General features: G+C 36.3%; 1 protein-coding gene across 3 annotated transcripts in view; it reads left to right on the top strand.

Moving 5' to 3' along the window:
* The window catches only part of PPP3CA (protein phosphatase 3 catalytic subunit alpha), a 312138-nt gene that overhangs the window by 234663 nt on the left and 57670 nt on the right, over positions 1-19805 (top strand). For all 3 annotated transcript variants that reach the window (XM_045820033.1, XM_045820032.1, XM_045820034.1), the window contains 3 exons: positions 5357-5468; positions 6755-6900; positions 9681-9820. In XM_045820033.1, coding sequence (XP_045675989.1) covers positions 5357-5468; positions 6755-6900; positions 9681-9820 — 398 coding nt within the window. The remainder of the gene's footprint in view (positions 1-5356; positions 5469-6754; positions 6901-9680; positions 9821-19805) is intronic.

Raw genomic sequence — 19805 nt, 5'->3', positions numbered from 1 at the left:
CCAGGGACTTGCCACATGCATACAGAAATGACAAAAATGTGATGTGTAAAAGAGGATTCATTTTGACCTTTGAGGGACTTTGGGATTTCTCAGTGATACTGTCATTTTTAAAACAGAACAGACATTTATTTAAAATATACTTACTGAGAATACTTTGGGGCTTTTTATTGTGGATTAAGCAAGCTGACATTGTTTGCATGCTGTAAATGCTATTATTTGCAAGGTACAAATGATTTCATTTTTCCCTTATAGCTCTGCAAGGAACATGTAAATGTTTCCCTTGCATGTGTGCAGAAACCTAGGCCAGGGAGAGTCACGCACATAGTAAATGGCAGTGCTGGGATTCAAAGTCTGTGCCCTTTCTACCATACCCCCACACCCTGGCTGTGTCTTCACTGAAAGAACCACAAAAAAATGGGCACATCAGGAATGCAGAAACGGAAATGCACCCTCACATTCACTCACACATGTGCAAACATGTACACAGCCCTATTCCCCCAGATATATTCTGGAGATCACAGCATTCAATATAAAATAATCTCTTTGAGTACAGCGCTGTTGGTTTAAGAAAAATCCTAAAACAAGAGCTCAGTTTTTCAGCATGTACTATCCTAACAGGTTTGAAAAGATTCTTCACTCATCTGAATAATTCAGGGCACCACTGCAGGTATTTTCCCTTGGCTCTCCTCTGGGCAAAGAAGAGCACTTAAGTTTAATTTTTACCAAATCAGCTTTGAAGAGAGGGTTCACATTTCATACAGGCTCTGCCGGGTAGTATTTACAGGCACTAGGTAATGTGCTCCGGGCAGTACATAGAGCTCACTTTATGTACTCACTCTGTGCCTCTCCCCCCATCGTCTTTTCTTGCCAAGATCAGAAACCATTCCCCACAAAGTTAGCCCAAATAAAACAAGCGAGCTTTTGAGTAGTGATGAAAGAGGTAATTTTGTTTTGGGTAATAATTTGTCTCGCACCAAATACCATCCTCTTTCTGATGATTGCATTATGCTACCTAATGTCTTTGATCAAGCATATGTTTATATATAGGTCTGTGTCTGAGTGTGTTTCCCTGGGAAAGCAGGGAAGAACAGAACTGCAAAGAGAGGGCACACACAGCTGTTTCCTTCTATTCACTTCCTCCGACTCCCTTTCTAGCCCTTGTGCCTGGCTTTGCCTTGAGCCTAAAAGCAAGCTGACCCCGCCCCAACATACGACTGTACTGATATCCAGATCTCAGCCCAAGCCTCAAACATTTAAGCACGAAGAGTTGTGTTTATTAGCTGTGAATTCATAGACCAGAATGAGCCCAGCAAATCAAGCAATGTTCCACACTTCTGCCTGACAATAACAAGCAAATGATACAGCAAGCAATGTTAGGTGGCAGAGTGATGCCCCAGACACAAGGAAGAAAGTGTCTGGCCTCCTCCCTACAGCTGATCATCTGCTTAGGGCACTGCTGCTCCACAGCTGCTTCTCCGCACACTTGTCAGATCCACTGAATGGTGTCTTGGAGGAGCCGCATTTGACATTGCAGGAGTTTAGATCTTTTCCCAACTGATATACATCCTTCACTTAATTGTCTGATGATTGAGAGGTGGCACTTTTTACGGGAATGTGTCACAGTGCAGATAGTCATTTTAGAGAGCTGATTGATGCATATTTGAAGCCATATATATGTCTTTTACTTGCTTGCTTCCTTTTTTACATTCTTCTTTAGTCCCCCATGCAAGCTTTCAAGAATACTAATCATTATAAGGTATGAATTGCCAATTAAACTAATAAAGAAAATTATATCCTTAGTGTTGATTCATAGAGGAAAGCAGATACATTAAATAGAAGAAGACTATCTTTATGATGAAAATTAATAAAAAGGTAGAGGTTGCTCAATCTCTCTATTGAATAACTCAAACTAATTCTAAATTGTAAATATTTGTTTAATTATTTAGAGTAAGACTGGAAAGGCCGTCAAGGTCCAGGTGAAAGTGATTAATGCAGCTAATTTACACCTCACATTCAGAAAGGCCAATGTAACTTGCTTCTGTTCCTACCTTCGCCATTTGATTCAGTGAAAATTTTACTGTCATCTGATACCACGTAGATGAAAATACCCAATTATTTAGCTGATTTGTATTTCATTGCTTATTGATTGTGAAAATCTTTTTACAAGAGACTTTCCTTTTTAAAAATAATATCAGGTTATGGTTTTGTTTAAGGTCTTTGGCTCTCTAGAATGTTAGAACCTTAGATGGCAAAATAGTTGCCAGCAAGACAGTGTTGTGCTTGGCAGCCCTCTCCCACCAGATGTTGAGGGTGAAGGCTGGCAGGTCTCCACTCTCCCATCCACCCTGCCCCTTCATTTACCATGCCACTTCTTCCATATTGGCTGCATTTGTGGTTTTATTCAGTGTTTGGGAAGATATTTTATTCTTGCCACAGGGGAGAACGAAATAAAATGTGAAAACAGGATTCTTATTTTAAGCCAAGATTTTGGAAATTTCTTTCTCTCCCTTCTTTCTTTTTTCCATCCCTTCTTCCTTTCTTCCTTTCCTTTCCTTTCCCCCTCACTCCCTCCCTCCCTCCCTCCCTCCCTCCCTCCCTTCCTTCCTTCCTCTTCTTTCTTTCTCTTTCTCTCCTTTTCTTTCTTTTTTCTTTCCTTCGTTTCTTCTTCTTTACTTCCCTCCCTCTGTCTATTTTTTCTTCCCTCCTCCCCTCTCTCCCTCCCTCTCTCTCTTTCTGCTTTCTTTATTTCTGTCTTCCTTCTCATTTATAGATTTATAGCAAAAGCTAATATTTCCTAAACTTCTATGTACTATGAAATACTGAGTAGTATTTCACATCCATTAAATAATAAGGGGCATTTACTGTGTATTGAATCACTTAAAAAGTAAGTAAGTATGATAGAATATCATAGACTATTTGTGTATCACTCTTTGAGGTTTCAGTTATGGAGGAGGCCCAGTAATTAAAACTAAAGGTGGTAAAGCCATGTGCGCATATGAAAACAGGATCTGTAACCGATGGTGAAAGGGAAATATGGGTCCTAGAATGTGATTCCTGTAGTAGTATTTGAATGGGATAAAAATTTACATTTTAGATTTTAGTTGGGGAGATGATAGGTTTGCTTTAAAATAAATTGTTGCTGGCAAAACTAATCTAAATAGTTCAATATTGTGATTATATTTCCAAAAGAATTGATGGGGGGAGTACAAGAGAGGCCTCTTCTGTATGTCAAAATGTAAGCGGATCTGGGTAGTAGTTGCATGGGAGTGTACATACATAAACATTTAATTATACATTGAAAATACATAAACTTCATTGCATGTAAGTTATACTTTAGTAAAAACTAAAGATAAAGTCAGGGAACATGTGTAAAGGACCCATGGACAAGGACAATAGAGGGGAGGATTGAACGTGGAAGGGGTGAGTAGGAGAGAGCAATGGGGGAAAACTGGGGACAAGTGTAATTGAACAACAATAAAAAAGGAAAAGCTTCCTAAAAGGTTACTATAATATAGCCAAAACATGTATTCTTTCCCTCAACATAGAAATAGCAATTTCAACAAGTAAATATTCAATATAATTTTTAAAGACTTTACAATATGATCATTTCTACTTGAAATTAGACATTAAAAGTTAAAACCAATTTGGAAATGTGTATATATATTTATGTATATTCATATGTATAAGTATATAAAGTACAACCTTATAAACTTTAAATTGGAAATAGTTCTCATTAATATTCATAATGGTTTATAAATATCTTCTCTGAAATGTGAGACAAGTTTGAGTAATACAAACTCTTTTTTGAAAACACATTAAATGCACCTATAAAACCTGATACACAGTAACCAGAGACTCATTGAGCCACATGACTACCCACTGAGATAACAGGGAACTGTCACACATATCAGCAGATCGTGACGCTTCAAGTATCAACGGAATAAGCCACTTGTTCAACTCTCACGTGAACTTTAACTGCCAGCTATAATCAGAAAAGGGTAATTGGAAAATTAAAGTTACACACATACACACACACACACACACACACACACAATTTGTTGTCAGCCCCTTATTTTCATTTACTGTAATCCCAGTTACATAATTGGAGACAATATCTTGAAGATATTATATCTTCAATAGCTTGAAGATATTATATCTTTTAAAAAGCACAATAATACATACTCTTTCTGATAGTATTTTCTCCAAAACTTAGGCTCTATATTCAAACATAATTATTTCCACTCAGTAAATTGTCAGACATGATTACTCTTCACAGGTAGCACAGCAAAGGATTTGCCAGTAGTTTTTTTCGCTGGACGTTATTCAGCAAACTTATTATATTTGGAAAACTCTTTATTAAAATATAAATATTATATGGTTTTTGGTTTCAGATTACAGTAACCACAGGCAGACTTGTCTTAATATTTTTGTGGTTCTACAGCTTCTTAGCTTCACTTTTAGAACATAAACTTAATGAGGGTAAAAAAAAGCATGCTTGTTTTCAAAGAGTGGTTTTCTCTTCCCTGTGGGTTCTAAATGACTGTCAGTCGAGGATAATGAAATTGATATTAATATTTGAGTATCTGGTTATTTTAATGCACACTTCAGGTTGACAGTGTCAACGTAGCTTTACTCCGGACTGGCTAATTCATAGTTGGCTGTCACTTCGACACAAACTGAAATACCCAAGTAACTAAATTTGAGCATTTTAAGGTACATGTATGAAATATTTCCCCTAGCTATTAGCAGTATTTATAATGAGAGTCCTTGGCCTTCCTTTTAATTATATGTACATATAAAACCAACAAACAAAAAGCTTACGGCTTTATATACCAACAGCAATGGCATAAAAACAAGGTAATGGAAGTAAAGAGGACACTATCAGAGTCAGCCTGAGCTTGTCTGTATTTGTTTCCAAATATTGTCTTGCTTTTCCTTTCCAATTTTTCCACCTGCTCCTGGTTTTTTAAAAAAAAGAATGATTAGCTTTATAGAGAGATGTTTTTATTTTATTTATTGATTGCTAATCACATTTCTTGTCATACTTTTACACCAATGTATTTTCATTTTCTAGTGTATTTTCCTTCAGGCTTCTTCCAACACACTGTGCATAGTCTGTGGTTTTCTTGAAATATATAGATTCCCAATGCCTGTATGTATTTATGTATATATAAGCCTTGGCTTTTTACCAAAGTAATTTTTTCTGCTTGATTTTCAGTGTTTTTCCTTAACAAATCTAGCTTTTGCAGAGGTTTGGTCACAGTGGCACTTTTGATTGATGCCTTCCTGATATGTAAGCAATGGGATGCTTAAGTATGATACAATATTTATTTTTATATTCTTATTTTTTTCTCAGTGTGTGCTGTATTTGTGGGCCTTGAAAATTCTTTACCCCAAAACACTGTTTTTACTCCGTGGAAATCATGAATGTAGACATCTAACAGAGTATTTCACATTTAAACAAGAATGTAAGTATTTTTTAGTCCTCTTCCTTTAACAAGATAAGTGCTAAATAATCATTTTAATGCATGTTAAGAGCACATTTCAGTATGATCAATTGCTTCAAAGTGAAAAATCTTTAAAAAACACACTATTTGTGTCATTGTGTCTACGCATGGATAGTTAAGAGAACTTAGAATTTCTTTTTAAATTATAAATTCTGTATAAAGTTATCTAAAACTTTGAGTTAATATTTGATGTAATTTATCCTAAAAAACAGTGATTAAATTATCTTTTAAAAATAGCTAGAATGTACCTGTGTGTGGCTCAGTTGGCTGGAGCATTGTCCCATACACCAAAAAGTTGAGGGTTCAATTCCCAGTTAGGGCACATACCTAGGTTGTAGGTTCGATCCCCAGTAGGGGCTCATATGGAAGGCAGCTAATCAATGTTTCTGTCTCACATCACTGTCTGTCTGCCTCTCTCTTTCTCTCTCTCTCTTTCTACCCCTTCTTCTCTCTAAAATCAATAAACATGTTAAGAAATAGCAAGAATGATACTATTTGGGATAATTACTCTCCCCTTTAATCTCAACTCACTCAAGAAAAGCAAATGAGGGCAGATTCAACCTTGTGCCCCTATTTTTGGGTGCAGCACATTTACTAGCATCCAGTGGATTTTACAGAATTAAAGATGACTTTTTTCTTTAGATATAAATACTAGGAATGACTGGTACTTCCTATACATTTTATGAAGTCCTCCTCTCAATTTTCCCCATTGTCCAGTGAAACTTAAAATTGTCTGTGTCATTTAATCCTATACTCAATGGGGCATGGTGACTTATTTTAAAACATTAGATATAAGTCAGTCAGAGAAACGCAGTGCACAGTGACACAGAAAAACAGCTTTACAGAATTTCTTGCCCTCTGGTCTCTATAAGATCATTTAGGAAGATCAGCCAGTTTTATGTCCATCTTTCTGTTGGTCTCCTACTTGTTTGTGTATGTTTTTTTGAGATCCATCTGCAGATAAATAACAAGGAAATATACCAAAGTTCTCTCTTCTGCTTTACAAAAAGTTATTAAAAACTGGAAGATATGCATAAACAACAAAATTTTTAAAAACCAGTAAATTGAAATGTTAACATATAACTCTTTAAAAAGTCTTATTTAATACATTTGGAGCTTTGCAGTGTATAGTTGCATGCTTACATGATTCTCGCATGAAAACATTTTTTTTAAAAACCTGTTCCATGAAATGATTCTAGCTATGAAATCATGAGAGTAAATATTTTTCTTAAATCATGTTTTAAAAGGTAAAATCAAGTATTCAGAACGTGTCTATGACGCCTGTATGGACGCCTTTGACTGCCTGCCCCTGGCCGCCCTGATGAACCAGCAGTTCCTGTGTGTGCATGGTGGTCTGTCCCCAGAGATTAACACTTTAGATGACATCAGAAAAGTAAGTTCTGTTGTTTTCTGAGTGTAATCATTCTGTGTGCTTCAGTCATAGAGAAGACAGTGATTTCCCTCCCTTTATCACTCACTTTATCCTTTTGAACTAAAATGATTTAAGTGGTCATGAATCTCTTTTCTGTAGTAACTTTTTTCTAGGAAGAAAGATACATTTATCCTTAGAAGAGTTTTCATCTCTAAAGCCCCATCTTACCATTTTACCTGTGCCATTAGATATGTAAAATACTTGATTGATAAAAAAATACACCTTTTTATTTCCCTTTAGTTTGCTTCCAGCAGAACATGGTATATTTTAATTAGAAAATGTGTTTTGCTCTTGGGGAAATATCACAACTTGACCTGTAAAATATGTTGATACCAATTTTTAAAATCTATTTGTTATAGTTTAAAACTTTAACAAAGGCAATGAGAATATTCTATTGATTATATTGAATGTCTAGATAAAAAAGAGTCAGTTTTATTTAAGAGGTATTTTCTACTTAATTTAGCATTGGCTGTTCCTATTGTTTTAGCCAACAAAAAGATGAGTTAGATGGAGTGTGGAAGTATGTTTCATATGAGAGAATATAATAATATGGGATAGTTTTATGTAGTGGAAGAGGCAATCTTTTCTTTCTTTCATTATGTTCAAAATTCTTTTAAAAGTTCATTGGCTTAAAAGAAAAACTATTTTAGGGAAGTGAAACATTCAGATTTTACCTTAATACTGTTTCACTAAGGTCCAAGTCTTCAAGTATAAAAATAACACTGTATTTACTTTTATATTAGAAAGAAAATACATGGTTTTTATTTTTAAAATCAAATAAAAGGACATTAAATGAACCTGTATCGTCTGCCTTGTATGTTGGTGTCCTTTTTATCAGACATACCTCTGCTTCTGGTGTCCGTAGCAGGCCAAGCACTGATATTTGCGCTGTATTTAATGTACTGTGGAGACAGGGCGCTACAGTGTGGTCATGGAGTTCAAGTACAGCCTGGTTCACTTTCTGCATGAATGTAACAGATTTATTCTTCTAGATTTGGTGAACTCTTGAAATAAATAACTAAACTTCTTCTCATAAATTAAATAGACTTTTAATATATCACCTACTGTCCTCAGGACTGGTGTGTTTCAGATATTATGTTCAATTTTTGTATATGTCATTAAACTCTAGACTTAGCCATAAAATGATTTTGAGGTTTGCATTTTGCCATGTGTCAATAAGATTTTCCACTACACTTTATTTAATGAATTTTTTAGTTACTTATTTTTACTGTAGACAGTATTAATTTTAGAAAGTACTTTTTAACTTTTCAGAAGAAATTCTGTATTCTGGTTGCCTTACCAAACCTTCTTCAGCTTGGCAGTCACATTAATCAGAATGTCCCCACTTCTCTGCTGTTTACCCCTAATAATAACTTCCTGTTTCTCAGAAGGAAATTCTGTATTTTTATGGACAAGTATTATTTTTCTAGGATGAATTGTTCTAAAGGCATAAATTATTCAAATCTCTTAAGTCTAAGTTTGCAATGCATATTTCATGGAAAACATAATGGTTAAAATATAGAGTGTCTCATCTTGAAGTTTTTCACTGGGTGTTTAAAATGTGAAATATTACTTTATTCTCTTAGATGTTAGTTTTAAAAATGGAATGTAGCAAAACCATGATTTATATCACCTTTTATAGGATAAAAAGATAATTTGGTTGGCTGTTAGCCTTATATATTCACCTGTCCACCTATTCCTATGGGTTTTTTTTTTAATGTTAAAGTATTAACTATGTAGAATATCAATTTTGGGTTGTCATAGCTGTTTTATGCATTTCTTTTCAAGAGACTATAATATCTGCTAACTTTACTAAAGATCCTTTAATAGCAATTTAAATTGGGATAAAATAAAGGAAAGCGGCAGTGTAATAAAATTGTTAGTGAAATGCCATTGGCGGTCGTATTGCTTATACCTTCTAAATGCACCATTTAAAATTGAAATATGACTTTGCTAAACATCTGTAGCTGGAAAATGGATTTTATATGAGGGCCTCAGGTAAAACTATGAAGCTTAAAACTGTGAGCTGAAGAATAACTAGCTAAAGTTGGGGTTATTTTACTCTGCTTATCATTATTCTTATTTTGTAACTAGTAAGGTAAATGAGAGTAGGCTTGTACTTTAATTAAACCCCAAGGTAGCCCCTCGTGAGTGACTATTCAAAATGTGCCACTCTTAAGATGAAAGCTGTCTGTTCTCAAAATCATATTGTTAAATATAAACACCTTAAGTTGTTCTCATCCACATTTCTAAATCACAGTTCAATGGAAGCAGTAAAAGAAATGTCTCCAAAGATAAAATAAAATAAAAGCTCCTCCCCAAGAAATGAAACACAGATAGTCACGTGAACCGATAATGACTAAAACACTTGGATAAATAAAATTAATTAGGGGAGAAAGGGAAATAAAAGGGAGAATAGGAGAAAGGGGAAAAAATGAGTAAAGAGTTAGGAATTAAAGAAGCAAGAGGGAGGTAAAGGGTGAGATGAGGGCAGACAATAAATGAGCTCACCAGGAGGAAGGAGGCAGGCAAACTGAGGAGAGGATGAGTAGAGGAATGGGCGAGAACCATGGAGAAGGGGCAGCTGACAGGAAGAGAGGCAGAGAGGGCAGTTCAGAGTTCATGCTGCTCTGTTCCTAGGGAGAGGAAGTCGGATATGGCAAAATTCTGGTTTCTTCTATTTTTGGAATTCCAAGTTTCCAAAGATTAGTATTTTGCTCTCTATCTTCTATTTTTCTTAGTTAGACCGATTCAAAGAACCACCTGCTTATGGACCTATGTGCGACATCCTGTGGTCAGACCCCCTGGAAGACTTTGGCAATGAGAAGACTCAGGAACACTTCACTCACAACACAGTCAGGGGATGTTCATACTTCTACAGGTGAGGACAGAGCGCCTGCCTTTTGGAGCAAATTTGGTCCATAAATCTTGTAATTTATCAGTCCATGTGTTTGATTTATTTATGATGTTTGTGTAACTTCTCTAGAAAACAAGGATAAATGAAAAGTTCACTTCAAAAGCCTGGTTCAAATGAGTTCTTAGCACCTGCAAAATGAAAATATAATAAATAGGTAAGAAATATATCTACATAAATATACAGATATAATATCTGTGAACAGAAAAGGCATAAAAGAAGTATTCAGGACCTGTCTGGTGTGACTCAGTTAGTTGGAGCATTTCCCATAGATCAAGAGGTCTCAGGTTCAGTTTGTGGTCAGGACGCATACCCAAGTTGCCTGTTCTTTCCCCTGTCCGGGCACATAGGAGAAGGCAACCAATCAGTGTTTCTGTCTCATATCAGTATTTCTCTCTTTTTCTTTCCTGCTTCTCTCTGTGATAGCAATGAAAAAAAATGTCCTCAGGTGAGAATACAAAAAAAAAAAAAAAGAGCCATGTGGTATCAAGAAGACGAAGTAGCTAAAAACATAGTAAGTAGGATTCAGTAGAAAACTGGTTTTGTTTCAAGAACTATATAAAAAAATTCAACATCAGCCCTGATTTTTTAATTTAATTATGTAATAACTTTAAAAATATTTTACCAGTTCTTATAACTTAAATAAGAAAAATAATTTTTAATTGCTAATTAAAGTATATTCAAGTTATTCTAAAATTTTCTTAATTTTATCAGAGTTCTTGGATAAATTAAAATTAGCAGCAACTTAATATACAAGTACAATAAGTAAATTAATTTATAGTAATTGTTATGTCTTTATGTTTGCCAGTGTATGGGGTTTGCCCACTCCATAACGTTTCAGAGCATAAACCAGCAAAGCTGTCGGGTGTTGTTTGTCCTCATGACTTACCTGGCGTCTCGTGTCAGTTTCAGCCTCCTGCATTCCTACCCTCGGTTTCACTAGGTTCTGTTTTCATCAGACTTACAATTTATGCAAAAGGGGCAAAGAGGTCTAGGAGAATTTTAAATTGTAGAGTACATAGTCTTTAAAAACAAAACAAAACCCTTAAAAACAAAAATTGATATTCACTGAGGTTTATGCCGAATCCCAGCCCTGCCAGCTAAGCAAATGGCAAGGCAAATTCTGCCCTGTGTGTTGAGCTTCGGGCCCTTCTGCCTCTAGAGCGAGCAGCACCACCCTCCTCCCCAACGTCGGTCAGACTTCATGCAATGGTAGAACATTTTGTTTCAGACACCAAGTTTTCCTTAGGGGGGAAAGTAATTTTCATTTCATCTGTTGATGTGATTGGGAAATTGAAGTTTGTGAACAGAAAGTCGTGTACACTGTAAAGCATCAATCAAAGAGTAATTTTTGGATAGAAATATTAATAAAGAGATTTATTTTAACCTTATGTATCAGAAAGTTTCCAAAACAAAGAAGATGAAGTTTCTTTGTTTTGGAAATTTGGACATCAAGTCTAATGAGTCTGTTTTGACTGAAATGAAGCATGGTATATAGTATTTCTGTGAAGCCTAAGGTTTCTTTTCAGTAATTAATTAATTTGGGAGTAATCTTTTATTAAAGACGTTCAAATATTGTAGTGAAAAGTTAAGTATTATTGAAATATATCAAAGCCAAGTGCTCAATATCTCCAACCTTGTGTTGAGCCCCTAAGTATACCATAAGTATTTAAATTACCTATTTGATACCACTGAGCTGTGCTTCAATAATACAATATCAAACAAGATCTAAGCCTCTTGATTTTGATATTAAGCTATATTGCATTAATCTTTCTTTAATCCATAGCCTAACTTCTTCTATTAGCTTTCTGAGTCAGCTTTTCAAATAAATCATACTCTAAATAAAGTCATCTACTGCACTTAAATAAACTTATGGTATTTTTGTTTTCTGACTACAGACACAGATGTGTTTACATCAGAGATAAAGGCCATCACCTAGACAGAGGATTATGCATGTTTTCTCACTTTTGTTCTCAACAAAATGATTATTTAACTCCTCTCATTAGAGATTGTTAATAGATCTTTAGCCAAGACAAAGGTGACTATCTAAATTCAGGGCCTATAGATTGACTAATAGCAAAGCAGTCTGGATTACATTTTATCTAAGGTGGAGAAAAATAACTCTTTTACTCTAGAGCTTGTTGACCCTTTTCATTTTGGCACCATCATGAAGGCATCAAGCATCTTTTATAGTCTCAGCTTATAAAGCTGACCTAGAGGAGCACAGGGGAACAAAAAAAAAAAAAACAGGAAAGAAACTTGGTGACAATTACCTGTTGAGTTATTGGCCCTGATTTTGATCCACAATTGCCAGCTATATTTTACATGTTTATATTACATTTGCATATCTAATCTGCCATGCCACCCTAATCATGGTCTAACACATTGCCTGGACCATGATTTAAATAAAATGGAGTTTGCAGAAAAATGCATCAGTAGAATTTATTAATGCAGTTCATGGGTCATAGAAAACAGGCAATGTGACAAAGAGGAAAGAATTCATAAAGAACATTTTTGCCCAAGTGCTACTATTATCTTTATAACCCTAGACAAGAGTTTATGTATTCAAATGCCTAAAGTTTTGAGGCAAGTAATTTAGATACTTAAGCAGGCCAACTGTTAGATTGTAAAGATTAAGAGGATTATGACAAACTGGAGGTAAAATTTTCATTTCCATGTAGTCCAAACAAAACTTTTGGCCGGATTAGGTGCTTGGGTTGTCAATTTGTATGTCTGTCTTGGACGAATCATGTAAACTTGCTTCAAAAGGAGTGAGTGAAATTAGTCATCTGAAGTTCTGAGATTTGAAGAATATCTTAACAGTCATTTTAAAAGTGTTTTTGAAGTTGCAAATGACAGCTCACTAGAATAACTACTGGTGGTGGTCCGTTAATCACAAATCAGCCACCTTTAACACTCTTATTAACCCTTTCCACCCTGAGGTCCTCTGGTTCCTCCTTTTTCACAAATCCTGGCTCTCCTCTAACTTACCAGGCAGACCCTTGCCTCTTCTGCTGCCTCTTTCTTTGTCTTCCTCTAGCTTTTGACATTGTTTTCTTCACATTGCCCCAGGAACCTCAACTATTGCCTTAGGTTCACTGTACACTAGAACCTCTGTGGTTTAATTACAAGATCTATATCTAGCCCCTTCATCGATCTTTCCTGAGCCTGAATTCTTTCTAGTTGTCTCCTGGAATGTTTTTACCTAAGATGTTCCATTGTCACCTTAACCTAAACTCATCTTGCCTAAAAAAGCTTATTATTTACTTCCCCATTTGCTTAATCTCCACTAGAGAGTCCTTTTGTTTGTTTTTCTGTTTCTATTAACAGTTCATTCTTCTAGCTATGTAGACTAGCAACTGTCTTTTTCTTCTTGCATTGAAATCACTACCAGTCATCACATCTTATTGAACCTTTTTAATAAATCTGGACCATACTGCCTTTCCTCTCTCCCACTCCAAATCAAAACCTTCCTTTTTAGTCTGTTGAAATCACACCTTATTGTACAATACCACCCCCCTCAATTCATTCCCTCCCATACATGGGTATCTTTTTGAAAAGAATTCCTTCACTCATTCGGTTTTTTAACATTACCTGAGTACATGTTATATATGTGCCTTCTGTGAGGTTTTGTAAATACTGAGAGTCCCTGCCTTCCAGGGGAATGACAGTCTAGTGCCAGAGTTTGATCAGCAGAAATTGATAAGTGAAATGCAAGGTGGGTTAGCATTGTGATAAATGTGGAGGTCATCACACACACACACACACACACACACACACACACACACACACACAGAGCTAAGGGCCCTAATCCAAACGGGATGGATCAAAATTTAAGGGACTGCTCATGGTGGAAGTGTTGTTACACTTAAATTTTAAAAGACAAGTAGAACATATCCAGCCAGAGATACTGGGAAGGTTAGGCTCTCACAATCAGAGAAACTGATATTCATGAACATTTGAGGGGAGATAACTCTAGGAATTCTAGAAAGATCACTACCTGAATGGCCTCACTTTACTTCAGTATACACTGAAGTTGGACATTCATATAACTAACCTATTCTATTCCTATTTCAGTATCCACTAGAAACATGTACATATATGTACCAAAACACCAGATTGTTCATAGAAGCAGTGTTTGTAATAGCCAAAAGAATGGAAACAACCCAAATGCCCATTTAGTAAAAGGAACAATAAATTGTAGTATATTTAAATAATTAAATACAGCAATGAGAATGAGTTGAACAAAACTGCACATAACATGTATGTCACATATAGAATGAGAGTGGACAAAGCCAGATACTAAAGAGTACATACCGGATGATCCCATGGAACTGAAATAAGAGTTCAAGGTTAGAGAAGCTAACTAGAACATTAAAAGCCAGGATGGTGGTTTCCCTTAGTGAGGAGGTGATAGTGACTCAGACGAGATACGAAGAGTTGCTGAGGTTCGGGAAGCCTTCTGTGCCTTGATCTGAGTGCTAGTTGCAAAAGTGTTCACTTTGCGAAAGGTCACCAACTGGTAATCTTCTGATTTGTGCCGTTGTCTGTACAGATGTTACTCTTCAATAAAAAGTTTGCCTTAAGTACAAATTACCCCCCACCCTCAGGTGGCCAGCAGCCAGGTACAAGTGAGGACATAAGCTCTGGTGAAGTTCTGACTGAAAGAGATGGAGCCCTTCAAGACTTGATCCCTAGTGGTAAAAGGAAATTAGTTGGAGAACCATGGGGCAAAAAAAACACAGCAAGTCCTAGGAAGAGAGGCCTAACAGTATTTGGGCAACACCAAGATACCCCAGGGCTGAGTGCCCTTTGCCAGGCCCCAGGAAGTAGAGGAGGAGGTGGACAATTAGGGAAAGTCCTCTGTAGTACTGGGCTGTGATGGGGCAGGGTGGAGGCTTCCTCCCATCCCCTTGACCAGGCTGCCTGCCTCTGCTTTGCAGAAGCTGACAAAGGAAAAAAAAACCTTTTACTTCTCTCATCTGCTTAACTGCCTCTGTTGAGGATACTCCAGAAATTAACTGTGAGCTCCAGTTTGCTGACAAATGGCCATTAAGTATATAAGATATGAAGACAAAACTGCTCATCTCTTAAGGCATTCACTGTTTCTGGAGAGCAGGTATAGACACATAATTTACACTACAGCATGACAAGTGATTATTACATTCATATATTGTGGAAACATGGTGGATACAGCAGTTGTGTACACCTCGGGGTAAAGTGGGTTTGAAAGGAATAGTTCACAAGTGATAATTTAGCTAAGGCTTGGCAGAGGCTTTCCTTGTTCTACAAGGAAAAAAAGTGTGTAAGGGCAAAAAGCATAAAAAAGCATTTTAATAATGCCTTCTGGCTATAGCTTGGAAATCTGGGAGATTGAAATCTAAGTCTAAAATACAATTTATTATTGCAGTAGAAGGGGCAATGGGGAAATGACTGGTGATGGAAGGTGACTAGACTTCGGGTGGTGAACACACAATACAATACAAAGATAACATGTTGTAGAATAATATACCTGAAACCTATATAATTTTAATAACCAATGTCACCCCAGTAAATTTTAAAAAATTAAAAAATATATGATAAATAATTTACTATTGCAAGAACCAGAAATAGCATAAATAGACTATATTTAACAATAGTTATTCTGTCTAGTGCCAAGCCCTTTTTCTACCTTGTCTCACATTTTTGTCTTTCTACTGTCGTCTTTCTTCATGCTCAGCCCACTTCCTGTCCCCTCCCTCTCTTGTTCATATTCTAACCACTTCCTACCTAGTAGTCCCCATACGTGATTTCCTTAAGATCTAACATAAGTCACAACCAACAAGTGTAACATCTGCTATTAGAATCTGGGGTTGCTGACTCACCATTCTAAACTGCATTCTTTCTTTCACGCCATGGTGGTGGGGAGAAAATTAGGAGTTGTGAAATGCCTACTATTATGTGTCAGGCACTGGACTAGAAAATTTACACATATTGCTAACTCATTTAATCTTTATCTCAAGTCTATGAAGTAAATGATACTGTCTGCAGTTTTACAAATGAGGTAATTTATTTTTATGAGGTTAAACAAAGATACTAAACAATTTTCCAGAGTTTACATAGGAAATAGAAATAAGAAGCCAGATCTAAGTATCCCCACTATTCCATGGATATATTCACTTCCCTTTCTACTCAGACAAGATGCATTCTCTAGTACTTAAGGAATAATTATGATAAAAAAACATTTTCAGAGAAGATAACTTATTCCCCAAACATGGTAGTGATACTGGTAAATGAGTATCACAGAGCTGAGAGCATCACTGGTCTTCACTGCTCCTTGCAGCTGATCTGGTTTAAGATATGGTTAGGCCACTGGGTTAAACAAAATCATTGCAGGGTCACTGCATACACTCTGTGGCTGACAAGGGTGCCCATGGAGGGGTGTGAGTGGGGCTCCGATCCAGCCAGCCCTCTGCCCAGAAGGCCATGGGCTCAGACTTGGGCTGATCAGTCTGGAGGAAGAGGGGCCCTTTCTCCTTGGTGGGCATAGATCATGCAAGTTTCACCTTATTAATGCAATGAAGAAAGAAAAAAATCTGCCATGAGAGATATTTTTCAAAAAGATTTCCTCAGACCCATGTGCTTTTTTTCTTGCTTTTATTATTTCCCCAAACTATTTTATCTTAAATGTATTTTATTCTTAAGTAGGTTTTTTACTTTTAAAAAATGTTTTACTTTTCTATCTACATTATAAATACCATCAGTCCAGAAACCACACCGTACATTTATCATACCACCCATCCCTGTGCATAATACAATCTTCCAACAAGTACGACAAATTCACCAGTGAGCCTTTGGTAAATTATCGGTGAATAAATGATTTACATCACTGTCCATGGTGGTGAGGTGTTGTGAAGTCTGCTTTTTCTGCCATTCTAAATATATCTTTTTTAATGCTGTTCAGCTTGAACACTTTTTGGTTTTCATCATTTCCATGAAAAACCATAAAAATATTGTAAAGCCTTTCCCCCTAATATTATTAAAAACTTTAATGTATCCTAGACAGCTAGCTTATCAATAATAGTAATCTAATTGGTAGTCAAGTATTTCCTATAATTTATTTTGAAAACTATTTGTAATTCTTAGAAAGTTTGAGTATTTGCTTGCATGTGCTTTTAAATTTCTAAAGATTTTCTTCAAAATGTTTTTTCTCCAAGAAAGAATGCAAGTGTTCCTTCCTTAATGCTATTAACATAGCAGAATGCTACTAAGTTAACTTTATTTTCTTCAGATTTTCATTAGAAATTAGGTATATATTTCCATGGAAGAAAACTTAAATGCATAAAGGTATCAAATGTAGCATGAAGAAAATATATAAAAATTGTGTTTTCATGAGACAAGCACAAGTTCTTCCCAAAGGAAAAAGTAAAATAAAATACAATAAAATAAAGAGCACAAAGCCATTTTCCCACAGGCAAAAAAATAACAAACCTAGACAAACAACCACTGTCATCTGTGCACACGTGCTAAAGACTTTTTTACTTCAGATCCCACTTTTGCCAGAGAACTGAACCTTTTTATAATCAATATTCTGCAGCGGTGTTCCATCTAAATGGTATTTTCTTTCTGTTGCTCAGCTAATTCTCTCAAAATCTGTAGCATAGAAGCTATTTCAACTTCTCTTTTGTAATAAATTATTTGAGTGACATATGTTAAATATTTTCCCAAAGAGCTATTTTTATAATTGCTGAAGTGGCTCCTGTAGAATATGTAGTTTAGGTTTGTAGATATCTGCAGTTTGTTAATATTAAAACAAGCATGGATTTGCTGTTGCTTGATTTGAAATATCTAAAATTTAATCATTTTATAGCATATATTTAGCTCATTAAAAATTCTTAGAGCACAAAGTGATTGTAGAGGGTATTCAAGTTTAGTTTGTAATTTGAATTTTATTTTAAATGAAGCTGTCATCTTCAGTTTGAAGACTTTCCTAACAGATATTATCTTAATTGAATTTTGATATTTTTATTAAGTCAAGGTAAAGATTAAAGATAAAGTTCCGTTGATCATATGTAAGATATGCATTTTAAAACCCTGTGAATTCCATACTTCTATTTAGATTTTGAATAATACAGCCAATTACTATTACCTTACATAAGTTGATAACTTGATTTCTTAGAAGACTAACTCTCTCCCACTTCCAAACTTAGTCCTCTCTGTATAGCACTCGGGCCTGCACAAGTATCCAAACACTTATAGTGCTGTACTTGATGGCCAAGATGGAGGTGTAGGTAGATACATTTTGCCTCCTCGCACAACCAAAAGAAGGACAACAAAGTTAAAAACAAAAAACAACCAGAGCTGCCAGAAAATAGAACTGTGTGGAAGTCCGACAGCCAAGGAGTTAAAGAAGAAATGTTCATCCAAATTGGTAGGAGGGGCAGCCAGGGTGGAGAGGACTCACAGCAAGGCAGCAGCTGGAGAACCAGGGTAGGCAAGGCACAGCTGGTGGAATGGGCAGTCCCACATTCACATGCAGATAAATCAGGAAGAACAACTGGGGAGCAAGACAGACCACACAACCCAGGGTACCAATGTGGGGAAAAGAAGGCCTCAAAACCTCTGACTGAAAAATGCTGTGTGGGTTGTGGCAGCAGGAGAAATTCTCAGCCTCACAAGAGAGTTCACTGGAGAGATCCACAGGGTCTTAGAATGTACACAAGCCCACCCACCCGGGAATCAGCACCAGAAGGGCCCCATTTGCTTGTAGGAAGCGGGGGAAGTGACTGAAAGCTGCCGAGAGCTAAGCAAGCAGCATTGTTCCCCCTCGGACTCCTCCCCCACATACATTGCCACAATGCACCAACAGGGGTTGCCTCGCCCTGGTGAACACCTAAGGGTTTGCCCCTCACTACGTAACAGGTGCACCAAGACAAAAAAAAAATATGGTCCAAATGAAAGAACAGATCAACGCTCAGGAAAAAATACAATTAATTGATGAAGAGATAACCAGCCTATCAGATGCAGAGGTCAAAACACTGATAATCAGGGTGCTCACAGAATTGGTTGAGTATGGTCACAAAATGGAGGAAAATGTGAAGGTTATGAAGAGCAAAATAAAGGAAAATGTATAGGAAACCAACAGTGATGAGAGGGAAACTGGGACTTAGATCAACAGTGTTGACCAGAAGGGAGAAATAAACATTCAACCAGAACATAATGAAGAAACGAGAACTCAAAAACAAAATTGAGGAGAGGTTTAGGAACCTCCAGGACATCTTTAAATGTTCCAACATCCAAATCATAAGGGTACCAGAAGGAGAAGAGGAAGAGCAAGAAATTGGAAACTTGTTTGAAAAAATAATGAAGGAGAACTTCCCCAATCTGCCAAAGGAAATAGACTTCCAGGAAGTCCAGGAAGCTCAGAGAGTCCCAAAGAAGCTGGACCCAAGGAAGCACACAACAAGGAACATCATTATTACATTACCCAAGATTAAAGATAAGGAGAGAATCCTAAAAGCAGCAAGAGAAAAGGAGACAGTTACCTACAAAGGAGTTCTCATATGACCATCATCTGATTTCTCCAAAGAAATCTTACAGGCAAGAAGGGGCTGGAAAGAAGTATTCCAAGTCATTAAAAGCAAGGACCTACATCCAAGATTACTCTATCTAGCAAAGCTATCGTTTAGAATTGAAGGGCAGATAAAGCACTTCCCAGATAAGGTCAAGTTAAAGAAATTCATCATCGCCAAGCCCTTATTATATGAAAAGTGAAAGGGACTTACCTAAGAAAAAGAAGACGATCAAAACTATGAACAGTAAAATGACAAACTCACAACTATCAGCAGCTGAATCTAAAAAAAAAAAAAAAAAAAAACTAAGCAAACAACTACAACAGGAACAGAATCACAGAAATAGAGATCATATGTGGGGTTATCAGTGGGGAGGGGGAGAGGGATAGGGGAGATTAGGG

This window comes from Phyllostomus hastatus, unplaced genomic scaffold, assembly GCF_019186645.2.
Source record: "Phyllostomus hastatus isolate PE091 unplaced genomic scaffold, TTU_PhHast_1.1 phas_scaffold_39, whole genome shotgun sequence".
Lineage (NCBI taxonomy): Eukaryota > Metazoa > Chordata > Mammalia > Chiroptera > Phyllostomidae > Phyllostomus > Phyllostomus hastatus.
This window is presented reverse-complemented; position numbering and strand designations above follow the sequence as displayed.